General features: G+C 44.0%; 1 protein-coding gene across 1 annotated transcript in view; it reads right to left on the bottom strand.

The window, feature by feature from the left end:
• Window positions 1-21,297, bottom strand: part of LOC311226789 (multiple PDZ domain protein-like) — a gene marked incomplete at its 3' end in the record, with an annotated part of 241,582 nt that overhangs the window by 181,667 nt on the left and 38,618 nt on the right. Inside the window, exons 4-6 of the mRNA XM_084312194.1 lie at window positions 15,770-15,931; window positions 11,345-11,484; window positions 5,030-5,243 (exon numbers count right to left, since the gene is read on the bottom strand). Coding sequence (XP_084168320.1) covers window positions 5,030-5,243; window positions 11,345-11,484; window positions 15,770-15,931 — 516 coding nt within the window. The remainder of the gene's footprint in view (window positions 1-5,029; window positions 5,244-11,344; window positions 11,485-15,769; window positions 15,932-21,297) is intronic.

Genomic DNA, 21,297 nt, shown 5'->3' with positions numbered 1-21,297 from the left:
GAAGATTCACATCCATCACATTAGACGTACTCTCCAAAACTTTCTCAGAATGCAACTCATCCACCTCAGACATCGACCCTATACCAACAGCATTCTTCAAACGGGTGTTTAATAGTATCTCAAGCCCTGTGCTAGATATCATAAACACCTCCCTTAGAACCGGTACTTTCCCAGATGCCTTTAAAACAGCAGTTGTAAAGCCACTACTAAAAACACCTAACTTGGATAGTAATGTAATGGCAAATTATCATCCAATATCGAACCTACCATTCATTAGTAAAGTACTCGAAAAGATAGTTTCAGTTCAAATTAATTCCTTTCTTGAAGAAAACAACATCTTAGAAGAATTTCAATCAGGATTCAGAAAATACCATAGCACTGAAACTGCCCTCACCAAAATAATCAGTGACCTCAGGCTAAACTCTGATGAGAGTAAGATCTCCATCCTTATCCTGTTAGATCTCAGTGCAGGATTTGATACAATTGATCACGATATTCTAATTGATCGTCTTGAAAACCTTGTCGGTTTCTCAGACCATGTACTAAGCTGGTTTAAAACATACATCAGAGGGAGGAAATGCTATGTTAAACTAGGAGACCACATGTCTGAGATATATGACAACAACTATGGAGTTGCACAAGGGAGTTGCTTAGGTCCTTCTCCCTTTAAATGTTACCGCCGGGTGATATCATCAGAGAACATAATGTAGGTTTCCATAGCTATGCGGATGACACACAATTGTACATATCTGCTGAACCAAATGATACAGCGATTAACTCCATTACAGACTGCTTACTGGCAATAAATAAATGGATGAGTAAGAACTTCCTGAAACTAAACGAGAACAAAACTGAAATTCTAATTATCGGCCCCAAAACAAAAAAAGAAACGTTAATAAAGAACCTGGGAGGACTAACCCCTTGGATCAAATCTGAGGTCACTAGTCTCGGGGGTATCATAGATTCAGAACTGAACTTCAATTCTCATATTAACAAAGTGACAAAAACATCGTTCTTCCATCTCAGAAATAGCAAAAGTACGACAATTTATTAATCAAAACGATGCTGAGAAGCTAATTCATGCATTCATATCTAGCCGGTTAGACTACTGTAATGCACTTTTCACAGGTCTCCCTAAGAAAACCACAGGGAGGCTTCAGTTTATCCAAAACTCTGCAGCCCGACTGCTAACTAGGACCAAAAGGAGAGAGCACATTAGCCCAGTCTTAGCTGCTTTACACTGGCTTCCTGTAACATTTAGAATTGACTTTAAGGTCCTTCTCCTTACATACAAAGCTCTAAATGGACAGGGACCTAGCTACATCACCAACACTCTAATAAATTACAGGCCAGCAAGAACACTGCAATCATCAACTGCTGGACTACTAGATGCTCCCAGAAACAGTCAAAAAAGGATCGGTAATGCAGCCTTTATCAACTATGCCCCAAAACTATGGAATAAACTACCCCAAAACATCAGAGAAGCAAACTCACTAGATATCTTCAAAAGACAGCTTAAAACCGACTTCTTTGCTCAGGCATTTAAATGAAAATTCCTATCAAACTCATGTGTCGATTCTATGCAAATTGTATCTCGCTATCTCCTCCCTCCTCTCTGCCGAGACAACTCACATCTCCACTCCCCAGACTGTCGAGGTCGTCCTCACCCCCCCCCCCCCCCCACTCTCAAGTGTGCTGGAGATAAGAACATGGCGTTCCTCCTACGCGCGTTGCACTCGCCCCCACCCCCCTCACCCCGGCCCTGCTGATATGAATTTAAGACTGTGTGCCATTATTACTACCAAATGTATTAATTGTGAAAGCCCCTTGAATATTGAATATTACTATAATGAAGATCACTGCTCTGTTGTAATCCAAAATTGAACTATTTTATATGTTAAATACCCTGTTGTATGTCTGCTCCATTTTATAATTCAAAATTGAACTATTTTATCACACTTTTTACTTCTTAATGATGCACTGCTCTGTAGTATGTTAAATACCCTGTTGTATGTCCGTTTTATTTTATAATTTTTTGACTATTTTTAAACCGAATCATTTTAAACTATTTTTATTATTTGTATTACTGAATTAAACTGTAAACAGAGAACCTATTGGGATGCTAGATCCTAATGTGAAACACTGTGATTTACCTCTCTATCTTTCTCATGCTCGCTTATGCCTGTATTTTTTTTTACTGTTGTGAAGCACTTTGAACTGCAACTTCTGTATGAAAAGTACTGTACAAATAAAGTTGTTATTATTATTATTATTGTAAACATTAATTGTAAGGTCACTACGTCAGGGAGGAACTAATCACCTGTATCTGTTGGTTTAACGTGTTCTTTGTTGTCGTAACACATGGCGGCTCTGTAGCTACAACTTAAGCTAGAGACATTGATGCGCTAATAAGACCTTCATCCGCGCCAACCCGGAGAGAAAGGCCACATTTGGAGATGAAGTTGTGGGATCGGATGCATGATGCATCCCGTTATAAATGCGTTCCGCCGCGCGGCTATGATTATATTCTTTTGGCCTGGCCTGCCTGAGTCAAATTCCCGGTAGGAATTATGGTCCCAGTCCATGACTGGTCTCAACCCTCCGTCTGAAAAGCCGCGCTGTAGAGGACTGATGACCATCTGACCCCTCGGGACAAATCGAGTAATGTTGAATCTTTGAAACATGAGTCGTACGCGTATGGATTGAGCCTGGTGGGGTTCATTCTGGTTCATTCTGGCACACACTAGACCGCTCATGCATGGCGTTGCCTCCCCCAAGGGATTGTGGGACACTACTCGTGGGTCTGCATGAGGAATTGCATTTGAGGGTGCTCTATAACTCCATCTGTCGTTCGGTTGGTTGGTCCACAAAAATCTCCGCCCCCCTTCTACTGGCCACGGTTTAGGCTGACGTTTGGCAGGGAGGTGAAGTGAGCGAGGGTGGGTTTGTACTGTTTACATGATCATAGACAAATGAAGAAGGTGCTTTGCGAACAGCGGATGTGATGAATGTGATGCAGGCTGCTCAGGGTGTACACAGGGCCGCTAGATCTCCTGGCAGCTGGTAAACCATGTATATGCCTGTAGGTAAACACAACAATGCTGTTTGTATTGTTTACCCCCTGCATCGGTGCACATGTGTCCACATACAGTATGTACTTTTACCCTTACTCATAGTATATATTCAGATTCAAATACTTTATTGCCTATATTTATTGTAACGTATAATATGACCGATCATCATACAGTCCCTCATCTGCACCTTTGTTTACACTGTTTACTTTTCTCATATTTTATATTCAGAGTTAACTATATAGTTTGCACTGTTCAGATCTAATTGTATTGCCTAGATTTATGTCTTTCTACTATACACTGCCCATACCTGTACCTCCCCTACCCCCTCCCCTGCTATGACGCCTTAATTTAGGAATATCTCATCTTATCTTATCTTACTCTCATTCAACATTTACATTACATTTACATTTACATTTGGTCATTTAGCTGACGCTTTTATCCAAAGCGACTTACAAGTTTTGTACGACAAGACAGCAGGAAGGGTACGACTCTATCAGCTGAGTAACAATGTTCATCAAAGTGTTGAGTGCTACAGTGTACATGAGTGTGTATGTACGTGCACACGTGTGCTTCCTCCGGTGTGCGTGTATGTGTGTGTGTGTGTGTGTGTGTGTGTGTGTGTGTGTGTGTGTGTGTGTGCGTGCGTGCATGTGTGTGTGCGTGTGTGGGTGGGTGTGTGTGCATGTGTGTGTGCGTGCATGTGTGTGTGCTAGGGCTGAGCCCAAACGTTCGAACATTCGGACCTTCGTTCGTTACGTTGGTGTTCGAATTCTAAATCAACATTAGAATATTTTTTTTTAATAAAACATATACCGTACTTTTCGGACTATAAGCCGCGGCTTTTCCCCCCATTTTTCGACCCTGCGGCTTATATAACGGTGCAGCTTATATGTGGACAAAAACCGATTTTTTTTATTTATCTGTTCCCTTATTTGCTAAACTTAATACAAATGAGTTAATTCTTGTTATTTGTCCGACAGTATTGTGTCCCAATGGGAGTCATTCTCTGTAGAGGTGGGAGTCATTCTCTGTAGAGGTGGGAACTTAAAGCTCAATATAAGAACGGCCATGCACCACCACCCACAGAATCGAGAAAGAGCAATCAATGAAATCTGTCAATCCTTTCCGTGTCCGGGCCGGGTGAGGCTTCCTGTGTTGAGTCAAATTAAGCCGCAGGCTCTACTCCTTACATATGGTAATTAAACATTAAAACACATGAGGCTTATAGTCCAGTGCGGCTTATATATGTACACATCATTCAATTTAGCTGCTGCGGCTTATAGTCAGGTGCGGCTTATAGTGCGAAAAGTACGGTATACATATGGATGTACGTGTCTATACATTCTGTTTAAACCAATGGAGTTTTTCTTCACAGTTGCAGATAAAGATTAGGCTACACTAATATTATAGTATTATACTATTCATAGTATATGACTCGTCATAAAGTTTTTAATAAAACATTTATCATAAATGTTAAAAGCCTATCTGCATCCGCTTGGCACTCGGCGCTCCATCAAGACGTCACCATCACTTTCGTACCAACCGTGCCCTTATTGGATTATTTACGTTGACGAAACTGACAAGTTATATTCCTTAAAGAACGTTGATTTAATTTTTAAAAAAAATATTAATTTAATCAGATTAAAATTATTCAAATTGATGATTTAATTTGAGGATATTTTATAAAAAATAAATGATATAAAAATAATTTATTTAAAAAAATAATTTGTAATTAAAAACAAAGGTTCGAACGTCCCTTCAAAAAACCCTGACGAAGTTCGAAGCCCAAAAACAGGCTTCGGGGACAGCTCTAGTGTGTGTGTGTGTGTGTGTGCGTGTGTGCGTGTGTGCGTGTGTGTGTGTGTGTGTGCATGTGTGTGTGTGTGTGTGTGTGTGTGTGTGTGTGTGTGTGTGTGTGTGTGTGTGTGTGCGTGCGTGCATGTGTGGACTCTTACTGCGCTGGAGTTGGCCGACAGTGTGCTGGCCGCGGAGGGGGTCCGTGACACCACAGGGCTGGCCAGCTGAGGGATGGGCCCCCTAGCCACGGTGAGCTGCACCCTCTCCGAGGCCCTCTGCAGGATGCCTATGGCCTGCTGGTGGGTCACGGTCTGGTCCAGGAGCTGGCCGTTTATAGCCAGGATCTGATCGGCTTCTCTCAGCTTGCCATCGCTAGGGAGAGGGGGAGGGGTGAGGGGGGAGGGAAGATGCGGTGAGGCACTGAGATGAGGGCGTGTGACAGGGCGGAAGTCGCTGAGTTAACCTGTTAATGTTCGGGCACTTTGCCCTCGTCTGTAGGCTTTGGGCTGTATTTTTTGCCCATCAACCTACACGTCGTTGGAAAGCTAAAATGGCGGTCGTTCGATTGACACCCTACTCTACCTATTACGTGCTTCCAATCTCGGGTTACAAGGCCGAACAACCTATATGAGCGTCGGTTTCGGGCAAGTGACCACGTCCGGTTCCGGCTAGCCCTGAACGGACCAGTTACCTCTGACGGTGAAAATTATCGACCGTTTTTGTAGCCAATGAAATTCTGGAGCTAATGGTACCTTACGGTAATGGGCTGAACCTAGCCAAGCTATAGCTAGCCAAGTTGAAGCTAGCCAAGTTGAAGCTAGCCAAAACTGAAGCTAGCCAAACTGAAGCTAGCCAAGCTATAGCTAGCCAAGTTGAAGCTAGCCAAGTTGAAGCTAGCCAAATTGAAGCTAGCTTGGCTGAAGCTAGCCAAGCTGACCCTAGCCAAACTGAAGCTAGCCAAGCTGAAGCTAGCCAAGCAGTAGCTTACGGCATTTATTTCATAGTTTATTTTCACAGTATTCATACTAACACCATTTACATGTACATCACACAAACACAGACTTGGAATTTAAAGATTGTTTATTGTAATTGTTGTCATCTGTTTGTGTTTGCCTCGGTGCTCTCCTGCACTGTGTGTGTGCGTGTGTGTGTGTGCGTGTGTGTGTGTGTGTGTGTGTGTGTGTGTTGCATGTGTGTGTTCGCTGCATGACAATGTAGCTACAAATAAAGACTTCTTCAAGTCCAGTTTTGTTGTTTTCTTCCGTTTCGTTTCTTGGCAGCCGTGCAATTGGGAGAAGACACTGCTGTACCCATGAGCTGTATGTTGATTGTCAGGTTCATCATCCTATGTGTGTGTGTGTAACTTTTGGTTGACATTGCCAATTTGGGCACGAATGTGGAACAGAATAACCCACAATGTTCAATTGCACTGATAATATTTGTGTCCTTTAGATAGATAGATTGATAGATAGATAGATAGATAGATAGATAGATAGATAGATAGATAGATAGATAGATAGATAGATAGATAGATAGATAGATAGATAGATAGATAGATAGATAGATAGATAGATAGATAGATAGATAGATAGATAGATAGATAGATAGATAGATAGAAAGACAGACAGACAGACAGACAGACAGACAGACAGACAGACAGACAGACAGACAGACAGACAGACAGACAGACAGACAGACAGACAGACAGACAGACAGACAGACAGACAGACAGACAGACAGACAGACAGACAGACAGACAGACAGACAGACAGACAGATAGATAGATAGATAGATAGATAGATAGATAGATAGATAGATAGATAGATAGATAGATAGATAGATAGATAGATAGATAGATAGATAGATAGATAGATAGATAGATAGATAGATAGATAGATAGATAGATAGATAGATAGATAGATAGATAGATAGATAGATAGATAGATAGATAGATAGATAGATAGATACTTTATGAATCCCCTTGGGGAAATTCAGGGTATATCACAGCTCACACAGTATACAGACATTGACCGTTCTCATTCAGTTTCACGTTATGTCTGCATCATGAATTAAACATGATACAAATTATAAATAAGCACATGGTAAAATTCAATTAAATCATATCTATCAATATCAATAAGAGCGTGATGAGATAAAAGCAGGTGTATAAAACAAGTGTGTAAAAAGTAAAAACAGGTGTAGAAAAACAGATGTAGAAAAGCTGGTGTATAAAAACAGGTGTAAACACTTTAGACATTGTATTTATGTGGCCATATGTGACGTACCTGGGTACGTGGGTTGGTCATTACCATTATTACTGTATTTATGACACCTTCTGAACATCAGGTTAGTATAATTAATGTGTTGTGTTTTGTATGTGATGTGTGTGAACATGAGAGCTAATGCTGTCTCTTTTCTCTCCCTGTCAGGTGCTGCCCGTCCCTACACTGAAGAGTGCTGATTGCCTAATGAATGACAGCTGATGGCAATCACCTCGAGAGGGGCGGGTAGACAAATACCTGACAGCACACACATCTGGGCGCCTCATTCTGTCAATTGCCAGTGACCAGAGTAGAGTGAGGTTGCCATTGTTTGCCACTGTGGTGGAATTGATACTGTGCTTATCTACTGCTTCGGGTGGACTAAAGTACTGGTATATGTATATAGATATTGTTGGCCTCTGCGCCACTCCTGCATTGGAGTAAGTATTCTCTTGTTGGCTTTAGGCCTAATCCCACTGAGTGTGGAATTGTACCTTTGGTACCTTTGCTGGGGTTTTTCCCAGTACCAACCTCTGGCTGGTTGGTGAGTGTCTGTGGGCGCTTATCTAGTTTACTTTGTATTATACTTACCTTGTGTGTTCTCCCTTTATCCCTCTCCCTGTTTGTTAATTGTTTGTGGGTTGTTTTTTCCCTTTGTTGCCTATTTAAATATCAGTGGAGGTTTAAATCCCTACCCGGCATAATAAATATAATTTACTATTTTTGGAACAACGTCTTGTGTTTATTATTACCTACCTGCCCGGGACTGTTTTGAAAGCATTTACTGAGAGAGGCTGCTTTTGCTCATGTGTAGCCAGCTCCAGTTATTATTCTGTGTGGTCCTTAGACCTTTGTACATGACATGGGGGCTCGTTAGTTTGCACAATTGTATAGTTCCTTGTTGTTATGTGACATGTGGACTTGTCGATTGGAGCGTGTCAGGTAGGTTGCGTTTTTTCATTTGGTAAGTTATATTATTATATATCCATTTTTCCGTGCTGCACACTTGACTGTTGTAAACCATTGTTGTAAGTTATGCTCTTAACCATTCTATTTTTTTCCACATAGGTAAAGGGTGGATCACCTGCTTGGTTAGGGGGAGGGGGGCACGCGTCGTCTATTCCGGTGGAGTGCGCAATGAAATCGGTAAGCGACTGAATATATGTGTAGTCCTCATTCCGCTAGGGAAGTAGTTTAGACGGGGTAGTTAGTGTTACCCAGTGTGATCCTAGTTAGGTGGTTAGAACCGACATTTATTGTTTTCATGAATGTTAGATGTGGATATTAAATCGAATTGGTCAGGTTGTCATACTGCATAATGTGGCTGTTGAGTGTTGCACAGGGACATTATTGAGTACTATAGGTGAGTGGCTATTTTGTGGGGCTTATTGAAGTCTGATTTGTTGTAGTATTGTGGGTAGTATTGTGTGTTGCTACGGCAGTATACTTTCTTTCATAAACTGTATTCAGAGTGCAGAGTACAGAGTGCAGAGTACAGAGTGCAGAGTACAGAGTACAGAGTACAGAGTACAGAGTGCAGAGTACAGAGTGCAGAGTACAGAGTGCAGAGTACAGAGTGCAGAGTACAGAGTACAGAGTACAGAGTGCAGAGTGCAGAGTACAGAGTGCAGAGTGCAGAGTGCAGAGTGCAGAGTGCAGAGTATAGATTTTTCATGAGTAGAGCTATGGAGGTTTGTGATCAGGATGGTGGTGTGTCGGATCCTGAGAGTGTTGACTCTGCACTAGGTTCAGACCATGGTTCTACTGCTTCTTCTGGTAAATTGAGCGCACGCTTTAAGCTGCGTTTATTCCGTCTCCAGATGGAGGAGAGGGAAAGAGACAGAGAAGAGAGAAAGGAGGTGAGAGACAAGGAGGAGAGAGACAGAGAGAGAGACAGGCTGGAAAGAAAGGAGGAGGGAGACAGGCTGGAGAGAAAGGAGGTGGCTGATAGGGAATTTCAATTGGCGATGAGGAAACTGGAGTTGGAGTGTGGTGACGCTAAACGTAGCACCATTTCCTCTCCAGTACTTTCCGACCCCCAGGCACCCTTTGATATTAGCCATCATATATCCTTGGTTCCCCCCTTTCAGGAGTCTGAGGTGGAATAATTTTTCTCTGCTTTTGAGCAGATGGCATGGGCTTTGCATTGGCCAAAGGACCAGTGGGCGACTTTATTGAAATACAGACTCACTGGTAGGGCTCAGGTGGCGTGCGGGTCATTATCGAATGAAGACAGCGTGGTGTATGAGAAAGTGAAAAGTGCTGTCTTGCGCGTATACGAAGAGGTACCAGAAGCATACAGGCAGCATTTTCGCAACCGCCGTAAGTCTCCTTCCCAAACCCATGTTGAGTTCTCCCGGGAGGAGAAACTTAATTTTGATCGGTGGTGTTCTGCGTGTGAGGTAAAGGACTTTGCATCATTGAGTGAATTGGTACTTGTGGAGCAGTTCAAAGCCACCCTGCCGGTCGAAGCTGTGCTCTATTTACATGGGCAGGGGGTGTCAACACTCCGACAGGCTGCGATTTCGGCAGATGAGTTTGAATGGTCACGCAAACGTGTTTCTGTACGTCCTAATGTATGTGGTGAAGGTGGCTCATTCACTCCTCGTGAGTCAGCGTTCCAGCCACGCTCACCGCCGTCTAAGAGACCGGTGGTGTGTAATTATTGTAAAAAAATGGGCCATGTGGTAAAAAGATGTCATACGCTGAGGAAGCGACAGGAGAAAAGAGGGTCAGCCCAGAAACCAAAAGGTGTGGGGGTTGATTTTATCATGGGGAACGATATCGCTGGGGAGAGTGTGATCCCTGTAGTGGAGGTTGAAGACGCTCTGTTGACTGACTTGTGTTGTGAGTTGATTAATAATCACCCCAATGATTCCTCCCTACCAAGCTGGTTGGCACGAGTGGCAGCGGCCAGGTATGCTGGTAGTAATGTGAGTCTAATTTGAGTGACTCCATTTTGGATCCTGACCATGTTATTTTTGTGACGCCATTTTGAAAGGAGATGGGCGCTGTGATGGTGCCAGGGCAATGTGCTGATTTTTGTTTCCCTGTGTGCTGTCCTGTTAAGCGCGATGAGATGATTTTTTGTGCTTTATTTGTTTTCCCAGGAAGTTTCCAGTTTGTTGTCTCCTGTTGACAGGACGGTATCGGCGGAGCGGCCTGTCAAAGCAGAGGTTGTTGTTGTTTCTGTTTTCCCTGGTGTGTGGTACTAATCGGATGTTGGGTAATAAGTAATAATGTTTTGCTAACCCTACAGGTTCGCTCTTATGGGGGAGGTGTGACGTACCTGGGTACGTGGGTTGGTCATTACCATTATTACTGTATTTATGACACCTTCTGAACATCAGGTTAGTATAATTAATGTGTTGTGTTTTGTATGTGATGTGTGTGTGTGTGAACACGAGAGCTAATGCTGTCTCTTTTCTCTCCCTGTCAGGTGCTGCCCGTCCCTACACTGAAGAGTGCTGATTGCCTAATGAATGACAGCTGATGGCAATCACCTCGAGAGGGGCGGGTAGACAAATACCTGACAGCACACACACGTCTGGGCGCCTCATTCTGTCAATTGCCAGTGACCAGAGTAGAGTGAGGTTGCCATTGTTTGCCACTGTGGTGGAATTGATACTGTGCTTATCTACTGCTTCGGGTGGACTAAAGTACTGGTATATGTATATAGATATTGTTGGCCTCTGCGCCACTCCTCCATTGGAGTAAGTATTCTCTTGTTGGCTTTAGGCCTAATCCCACTGAGTGTGGAATTGTACCTTTGGTACCTTTGCTGGGGGTTTTCCCAGTACCAACCTCTGGCTGGTTGGTGAGTGTCTGTGGGCGCTTATCTAGTTTACTTTGTATTATACTTACCTTGTGTGTTCTCCCTTTATCCCTCTCCCTGTTTGTTAATTGTTTGTGGGTTGTTTTTTCCCTTTGTTGCCTATTTAAATATCAGTGGAGGTTTAAATCCATACCCGGCATAATAAATATAATTTACTATTTTTGGAACAACGTCTTGTGTTTATTATTACCTACCTACCCGGGACTGTTTTGAAAGCATTTACTGAGAGAGGCTGCTTTTGCTCATGTGTAGCCAGCTCCAGTTATTATTCTGTGTGGTCCTTAGACCTTTGTACATGACACCATAAATAAAGATTCTAAATGGGTGTGTCTTGTGTGTGGTTGAGTGGTGGTGGCCTCTCGACGCTCTCCCATTACCAGTGGGCCACGCTTCCTGGCTGGATCTCCTGGATGAAGATGCCCAGCTCCCCTCGGTTCTCGCTCTTCAAGCCTACGACGCTGAAGCCCAGACCCCCCGAGACGGGCTTCACCAGCTCCACGGCCGCCACGTAGCGGCCCTGTACCACACACACACACACACACACACACACACACACACACACACACACACACACACACACACACACACACACACACACACACACACACACACACACACAAATACACACGCACACACACACACACACACATGAAGACACACACTGTTATTTTGAAAGCAAACTACAAAAAAATTCTCATATCCAAAAGTAGTAGATAGATAAATAGGTCATACATGTAGGTATGCATTTGGTTATGTGGGTGGGTAGATTCAGGGCCGCCTCAGGGGGTGTGCGAGCAGTGCGGGAAGGGGGGCCTCGCACAAAAAGAAAAAAAAATAATAAATAAATACATTTTTTTTTGCGAGGCCCCCCTTCCCGCGAGGCCCTTTTTCATCACAGACCTAAAATCTAGTTTTGCTTATATGCTTATATATTTCACATTAGACACGTTTGTAGAATGTTCCTGGCTCTGCGGCTCTGCACTATTCTCTATTGGAGCTCTGCAGCAGACATACTATTGGTTTCAAGAAGGGAGGGGTTACATTATGTGTACGCTGGCGTGCGTCAGCTGCGTTTGACTATTTCGCACGTGCAGCTTTGGAGGTTATGCTTAGTTATGCCAGCCAAAACGAAGAGGACGGTCATTCGGCAGATGGACTGAAGATGAAAGTTGTTGCATGTTAGACAGTTCAGTCAGGCTAGCCATCCCGGCTAAAGGCAGGGACAGCTAGTTAGCTTTAGCTACGTTATAATATTGAGTGCTAACGTGTGGTTCAGTCGGGATAGCCATGATGATGTCGGCTAGTAGCTAGCTTAGCTAAAGGCTAACTAGCGTTAGCTAACCTAGAGCGCGTGCAGCATTGTTATGCCAAGATGAAGAGGACGGTCATTCGGCAGATGAACTTCGTCAACTCCACGCGGTTGTCTCCATCCTCTTGGACGTTTGGTGAGTTTTTAATGCACTCTATTCTATTCCCGCCGTGGATATATCTCTCTCTCTCTCTCTCGGGAGCCAAACGGGCCGGCTAGCTGTTGTAGTAGCTAACGGTGTGTGGCCTGGTGTCAGCACCTGGTGCGAGGGAGGTGAGCTTGGTGTTTCATTATGAGAATATCTCCATGCTCAAGTCGGCTATAGTCCGCGAGGGACTTGTTGCCGGCACCGCTATGGTAAACACCACTCTGTAGTGGGACGTGTATTGCCTTCTTTTTCCCTTCCATCTTCGGATGAGAAGAGGAAAACACAGCGGCTGTCTGAAGTGTTGGCCTGTATTGCTTTTCTCACGTTGTACAGTTTTTCAGTGGTAGCCGCATAGCTTGCTTCTGCGTTAGCTAGTGGTTAGCGATAGCCGGGTTGAGCTAACTGTTAGCCAGTTAGCTGTTTAGCTACGACGTTAGCTGCTCGTTTTCGCTCGGCTGGGAACGTTAGCTTGATGCTATCAGTTAGCCTAGAGTTAGCTGTTAGCTTGTGCTACGACCATTGACATTAGCCGTGAGAATAGCAGGCCCTGGCACTCTGACTACGACATCATCTTTGACAGAAGATGTAGTCGGGCCTGCACCATGACAAGGCTCCGGCCATAGCTTCTTTTTGTCCCGCCAGCGAGAGGCCTTTCGTCAACGTGGAGACCTGTGTTGCGGCCTTTCGCCCTGCGTTCCTTGGTGCAGGTAAGATGTCCATTGGACATTACCCCACTCTTCCTTCCTTCCCCTCCCGAATGCTTTGTTTATAACGATGTTTTTTTCCAGGCAAAACATATGTTACTTCACAACATTTGGAGATACGACATGTGCTGTGTGTGAATTGTCTTGGTCGTTTGTGTAGCTTGGGTAGCGTTGGCCAAAGCTGTGTGTGGCCTGGTGTCAGTACCTGGCTACTCTATTTGCAGTTAGCCTATTTAGCTGATGTCGGCCATTGGCTCCTTGCTACTTTGTTTTCTCTGGTATAGACCCTCTTCTCTTTGGATTTAAGTGTTGATCTTTGTCCTTTTGGATCTATGTATATTCATGTTGCCTTTGTGAAGTTATCTTTTCCTTCTGTTTTGTTCTTCCATTAAAAGTTGAATATCCTTTAGGGGCTCATCTTTGCTTATCTCTCTCATACATGCTCTCTCTCTAACACACACACACACCGACATGCTCTCTCTCTCTAACACACAAACACACATGCTCTCTCTCTCTCTCTCTCTCTCTCTCTCTCTCTTTCTAACACACAGACATGCTCTATATCTCTCTCTAACACACAAAATCACATGCTCTCTCTCTATATATTTCTCTCTCTTTCTAACACACATATACATGCTCTCTCTCTAACACACACACACAAACAGACATGCTCTCTCTCTATCTCTCTCTCTCTGGCCTTGCTCTGGTGGAGGGTCAGGGGCATTGCCGGGTCTGTGCAGCGATAACACTGTATATTGACTGTAGAACGGGAGCTCTCTCTCGCTCTCTCTCTTGCTATATGTTGACTGTATCATGCCCAGCCTCGGGCAGCGCTATTATTTAAGAATATGTTGACTGTATTAAAAAAAATTTAAAATAAAAATTATATATATATATATTTTTTTTCTTTTAGGGGGGGGGGGGGGGCCTCGCGTTTAAATCTTGCACAGGGCCTCGCATGGGTAGGTTTGTAGGCAGGTGGGAGGGTGGTTATGTATTATTATGTACGCAGTATACAGTATTATGCATGTATGTACTGTGTGTATGTATTTACATTTACATTTATCCAAAGCGACTTACAAGTTCTGTACGACAAGTCATCAGGAAGGGTACAACTCTATCAGCTGAGTAACAATGTTCATCAAAGTGTTGAGTGCTACAGTGTAGGTTAGTTTATTAGGACAAGTGCATGACAGTACGGTTAGTTAGGGTTAGATTTATTTTTATTTCTATGTTTGTGTTAACACATATCTTTTGAATGTATTACTCGTATTTTTTTAATAATATGTATATTTTTGTATGTTTGATTTTACAAAACAGGGGAAGCCTCTAAGCTTCAAACTTCTCCTTCACAATATGGTTATTATGTCTAATTTTTTTTTACTTAATAAATAAATACAAAAAATATACAAAATACTGTTACGTTAGCATCACAGCTAGCCTCAAAGCCACAGGCTCCCGTTAGAAGTCTGTCTGAAGTGGCCCCTAGGGGGCCGAGCGCACGGCGGGGAGCGTGTGTGGCTCTCATCTTGCAAAGCCATGCGATTATTTAGCTAAGGAGTTACTAAGACCGGTAAGAAGAGGTGACTGAGAGGTGTCCACCATGATGTCAATGTTAGATGTGAGAAAGCGCTTAAGAGTGGCGGTTGCTAGAAAGGTGCGCTCTCTCTCTCTCTCTCTCTCTCTCTCTCTCTCTCTCTCTCTCTCTCTCTCTCTCTCTCTCTCTCTCTCTCTCTCTCTCTCTCTCTCTCTCTCTCTCTCCCTCTCTCTCTCCCTCTCTCTTTCTCTCCCTCACTTCCTCTTCCTCTCTCATTCTCTACATCGCCCTCTCTATATCTATCTCTCATCTCCCTCTCTTTCTGTCAAACTCTCTCTCATCTCCCTCTCTCTCTCTTTCTGTCCATCTCTCTATTTCTCTGTCTCACTCTCACTATCTCTCTTTCTCTGTCTCTCTCACTCTCTCTCTCTATCTCTCTATCAACAATGAATGTTTTAATGCATAGGTACAGCAACAACAATAGGTTCACTATAACATGTCCATGTTGTAAACAGGGTCCAGAGAGCTGATACCGGGAGGCTCTGAGCAGTGAACCTGTGTAAACGGCCATCTTGCACTCAAAAGGTGCAGCTTCATATTGAACATGTTTTTCAATGGAATAAGATACTTGTCATTGACCGATCAGAAAAATATTCCAGAAATCCGGTCCCTGTCCAGTAGTTTGTTAGATTAGCTACAGATAGAATCACGCACACGCACAGACAGACACACACACACATGTGCATATGCAACCGATTACATAACTTCCCAAGTCTTCCCCCTGATGGAGATAATACATCTAATATTATAATAATATCATAGAATATATATATATATATATATATATATATATATATATATATATATATATATATATATATATATATATATATATATATATATATATATATATAATATTATTACAAATCGAATAGGGTGGAGGGAGAAGGTTCAGCGGAAAGACAAGCAGAACTGTAATGCTGTGTTACATCAGGCCTGTGTTGACATGTCACTCAAACCCAGCATACAGACAGCACCAGCTGTCCTCACCCTTTTCCAGTTGGGTCATACCGTACCTGTGCCATAGATTTGGTCATACCGTACCTGTGCCATAGATTGAATGACGTGCTCAAAGTCCTCCGGTAACGGCTTGCCGTTGATGTGCGGGACGGCGGAATTGTCCGGGTAGGAAAGATGGCCGTCATTGGGGTTTATGTCTGAGAAGGGGTCACTGAATTTGCCTCCGATTGACGCTGGGACACTTCCCTGGAACCACAAGAGAAAAGATGTACAATAATAAATGTATATTACTAATAATGAGATCAAATCAAATAAATTAAAATGTATTTGTAAGGGTATATAAGAACAAGATGCCTATACAGTCATATCTCTGGTCAATATTCTCTGGTTAAAAATGACATGGACCTGACTGTTATGTACTAGAGGCCTGATCACTCCTGTGTCACCGGGCATGCAGGTGAGGCCTGCCAATTAGCCAATTAGTGCTGATTGGTTACCTGCTGGGAGCTTTAAAGGCAGACCTAGTAACACACATGCAGTGTCTGTGTTTGGAGAAAGAGCTGTTAGGTTCTTCAGTCCTTGTCCGTTGGGTTTGCACTAGTATCTTAGTTACATTTACCTTAATAGTTCCTTGAGTTAGTAGCACTTTGAGTTAGAGCACGGGGTTTTGGTGTTGGTTGGCACATAGGTTGCGTGCCCCTGAGCCAGGGTCGTAACACTGACACTGTTGTAGTACTCGAGTCCTGGACTGATTTTCAGGACTCGTGACTCGGACTTGGACTCGAGCATTGACTGCATTTGGACTCGGAAGGTGCAGACGAGGACTCGGACTTGTTAACCCTTTCCAACGTGATTCTGATCATAATTTCATATTTTCGCCATGGTATTCATATTTCACTCACGGAGCCTTGTCGGATGCTGTGTGAGCCAGCACAACTCTGCAACGCTTCAATACTGCCACCTGGTGGCTGATTGGTGAGTTGCAACCGGAAGTGGATCTCTTGTGATCCCGGTGCGTCTCCCTATTCCGTCCGGCCACTCGTTTATCGTCACGGGACTCAATACACGCACCGTGGATATGGATCTTTGCCATAACTCAATAATCTACATGATTTGGGTGTGTATTAGTAATATACAAACCGGAAATGGATCGCCTCGATCCCCACCACATAACTTGGATCTGTTTGCTCCACTCTCATCGCCCAACGGTACGAGGAGACTGACGTGAGTTTCAGCGTTTTTGTTTATCATTTTCGATACAAACTGCTCTGATCAATATATCACCCATACTACATGAAGCATCTAACGACTATCACGGAATTATAAACGACCCCCCCCCCCCTCCGTTCACCCGCGCATGATCAGTCATAACGTTTAGGACCATGTACAGTTGACATTTTTAATATAGCGTCGATCGGTATCAAACTGCATTTGATGATCTAATATGCATTTGTGCCTATATCTCACGTTCTGGGAAATACTGCAGAAAACGATAAAAACATATTTATACTCTAGACGGTATTTTCGTATGAATGTGTGAATGAAAAAGTAAAACGTTCCTACATCCTGAACGATAGATAATCGATGTTGAATGGGCCATAGTAATGTCAATTTAGCAATACAATTTAAAACGTTATAGCCCTGCAAAGAAGGTGAACATCTCCATAGACTTACAGTGCTGGCAGAGATCAAACAGCGATGGATATAAGCGTGGCAGAGAATGGGTTAATTGATAATTACATTTATTTTTTTTATTTTTTTTAATATGCCCTAATCATTTGGCATAATATATTGATGGCTAGCACATTTGTTTGGCTATTGTGTCACAAAGTAAATAAACTCCCTTTGAAATGGTGACCGCTGTGTCATTTATGTTTAATGTAGACCTTTTTTTATTTGTATGTCAGCTCTTTGACTGCCAGAGTGGAGTGGACTCAACCTTGATGAATTAGTTTAATTTAGTTTAGTTTATTTCGCACAGTATAAAAACAACAACACAATAATGACAACTGTAAAGTACAAAAGATATACAGTGCAGGAAGAGGCAGAAAAGCCCAGAAGGCTTATAAAAAACCTCCACCTACAATAATAAACATAATTATATTTGTTTATTTATTTTAGATGTTTTCTGATTCTGAATTTTTTTGAGCTGACGGAGGAAGAAGAGTCTTTGATTGGCTTTTTTGTACATGTGGTCTGTGTTGGTTTTCCATTTGAGATTATTGCTTATGTGGGTGCCAAGACAATGCTAGTTAGGGTACAGACACTCATAGTTTTATATTCAGAGTTAATTATATTGTTTACACTGTTTATTCTTTCTCGTATTTTTATATTCAGATAAAAAAATGTGCAGAGCTGCACAATGTGAATGCTGGCAATGTATGAGTAGCCGACATTAGAAGGAAACCCAATGAAACACCATCAAAAGGTTTTACCTAGAAACCTGCACATCTTATCCCCACTGCAAATCGTAGTTTAATTTGAATCCCAAAGTTCTTACATTAGCTTGGGTGTCTAAAGGCACCGGGCTGCCAGATAGCTGGTTATCCAACCATAATTAGCTGGATCTATGGCAGCCTAATCCTTCAGAAGATAATGGCTCTTAGCTGATGTTCCAACAATGACGCAGCTCTGAATGCAATATTTCCATCATGGCGAGTTGGGGAGCCATCTGGAGGCTTTCGCCTTAATTGCTTTGCTTGTGCAGCTAATGAATTACATCAATTGGAAAACCGCATAAAAGATTTTTTTTTATTTCAATCAGGCGAAAGGGTGTAGTGTTTATGACTTCACTTGAATTCGATCCCAAAGGACAATCGTAATGCATAACAATCACTTCACAAACATTCCATATTGTGTCCTCGAGCTTAAACGCTGTTGTTTTACACATTAGGAGTTAGCATTTAGCATGTTAGCTGTGGGGGCTACAGTCGTAGAGAGCTTAGGAAATGTGTAGTTGACTGTACATTACGCGCCTGAGAAATCCAAGCTTAGGGTGTGTTCACATCTGAAAGTCCAGGGATAGTCCGGACTTTCTAATTTGTTTACAAATTAGATCCGCACCAAATGTGAAAATGATACATTGTTTAATTTTGGTCTGCGTTCACACTACCCTGTTTGGTGCGGATCTAATTTGTAAACAAAGGACATGCTGTCACCAAGTCGTTCATCTATTGGACTATAGCACTCACAAACGTAAACAGTTGCCGACAGCGTCTCTTGTGATAAAGCAGAGAGATACTGTCATATACTGTCATTACGAGCGTGGCGCAAGTCGACTAGAGAGTAGAGATATAGAGAGAGAGCGAGAGCGAGAGCGAGAGAGAGGACGAGAGAGACTGTCCGCGCGCGGCGCCAGTCTAGAGAGACAGAGAGAGGAAGAGAGAGAGAGAGGCAGAGAGAGAGAGAGGACGAGAGATACTGTCCGCGCGCGGCGCCAGTCTAGAGAGACAGAGAGAGGAAGAGAGAGAGAGAGAGAGAGAGGCAGAGAGAGAGAGAGAGAGAGAGAGAGGCAGAGAGAGAGAGAGAGAGAGAGGCAGAGAGAGAGAGAGAGGCAGAGAGAGAGAGAGAGACCTTTCCTTCCTGCGTAAGCTGTCAACTACTAGACAGCTCTGCATAGAAGCAGGCGCAGCTCGAGAGACTGCGTCTAGAGAGGAGAGAGAGAGAGGGAGGAAGAGAGAGACTGTCCGCGTGCGGCGCCAGTCTAGAGAGGAGTAGGCTACTTTGCTTCCTGGATTAGGTACTATAGTTCGATTGAAACGAACCGAGTCCCAACTTTTCAAGAGGACCATGGTTCGGTTGTTTGGTCCTCATTATAGTTCGGTTTGCGTTCATACCTGTACAAACCAAACGGACTATCGATCTAAAGGGACCATGGTCCACTTAAAGGGACCATGGTCCACTTAAAGTGGACCAAACAGAGTAGGTGTGAACGCGCCCTTAGTTTTTGGTAAACAAAGTCCCCTTTCGAACGGCGTACGTTGGCGATGCACGCTGCAAACAGAACCACAAGGCTGAGGCTGAGTTAGTGTAGCGCGCTGCAAACAGAACCACAAGGCTGAGGCTACGTTAGTGTAGCGCGCTGCAAACAGAACCACAAGGCTGAGGCTATGTTAGTGTAGCGCGCTGCAAACAGAACCACAAGGCTGAGGCTGAGTTGGTGTAGCGCGCTGCAAACAGAACCACAAGGCTGAGGCTGAGTCAGTGTAGCGCGCTGCAAACAGAACCACAAGGCTGAGGCTGAGTCAGTGTAGCGCGCTGCAAACAGAACCACAAGGCTGAGGCTGAGTTAGTGTAGCGAGCTGCAAACAGAACCACAAGGCTGAGGCTGAGTTAGTGTAGCGCGCTGCAAACAGAACCACAAGGCTGAGGCTGAGTTAGTGTAGCGAGCTGCAAACAGAACCACAAGGCTAAGGCTGAGTTAGTGTAGCGCGCTGCAAACAGAACCACAAGGCTGAGGCTGAGTTAGTGTAGCGCGCTGCAAACAGAACCACAAGGCTGAGGCTGAGTTAGTGTAGCGAGCTGCAAACAGAACCACAAGGCTGAGGCTACGTTAGTGTAGCGCGCTGCAAACAGAACCACAAGGCTGAGGCTGAGTTAGTGTAGCGCGCTGCAAACAGAACCACAAGGCTGAGGCTGAGTTAGTGTAGCGAGCTGCAAACAGAACCACAAGGCTGAGGCTACGTTAGTGTAGCGCGCTGCAAACAGAACCACAAGGCTGAGGCTGAGTTAGTGTAGCGCGCTGCAAACAGAACCACAAGGCTGAGGCTGAGTTAGTGTAGCGAGCTGCAAACAGAACCACAAGGCTGAGGCTACGTTAGTGTAGCGAGCTGCAAACAGAACCACAAGGCTGAGGCTGAGTTAGTGTAGCGCGCTGCAAACAGAACCACAAGGCTGAGGCTGAGTTAGTGTAGCGCGCTGCAAACAGAACCACAAGGCTGAGGCTGAGTTAGTGTAGCGCGCTGCAAACAGAACCACAAGGCTGAGGCTGAGTTAGTGTAGCGCGCTGCAAACAGAACCACAAGGCTGAGGCTACGTTAGTGTAGCACGCTGCAAACAGAACCACAAGGCTGAGGCTGAGTTAGTGTAGCGCGCTGCAAACAGAACCACAAGGCTGAGGCTGAGTTAGTGTAGCGCGCTGCAAACAGAACCACAAGGCTGAGGCTGAGTCGGTGTAGCGCGCTGCAAACAGAACCACAAGGCTGAGGCTGAGTTAGTGTAGCGCGCTGCAAACAGAACCACAAGGCTGAGGCTACGTTAGTGTAGCGAGCTGCAAACAGAACCACAAGGCTGAGGCTACGTTAGTGTAGCGAGCTGCAAACAGAACCACAAGGCTGAGGCTGAGTTAGTGTAGCGCGCTGCAAACAGAACCACAAGGCTGAGGCTGAGTTAGTGTAGCGCGCTGCAAACAGAACCACAAGGCTGAGGCTACGTTAGTGTAGCGCGCTGCAAACAGAACCACAAGGCTGAGGCTACGTTAGTGTAGCGCGCTGCAAACAGAACCACAAGGCTGAGGCTGAGTTGGTGTAGCGAGCTGCAAACAGAACCACAAGGCTGAGGCTGAGTTGGTGTAGCGAGCTACAAACAGAACCACAAGGCTGAGGCTGAGTTAG

The sequence above is a fragment of the Notolepis coatsorum genome, assembly GCF_963971535.1.
Source record: "Notolepis coatsorum genome assembly, chromosome: 4".
Taxonomy (NCBI): domain Eukaryota; kingdom Metazoa; phylum Chordata; class Actinopteri; order Aulopiformes; family Paralepididae; genus Notolepis; species Notolepis coatsorum.
The sequence above is the reverse complement of the archived record's forward strand: the minus strand, read 5'-3'. Positions and strand labels throughout refer to the sequence as shown.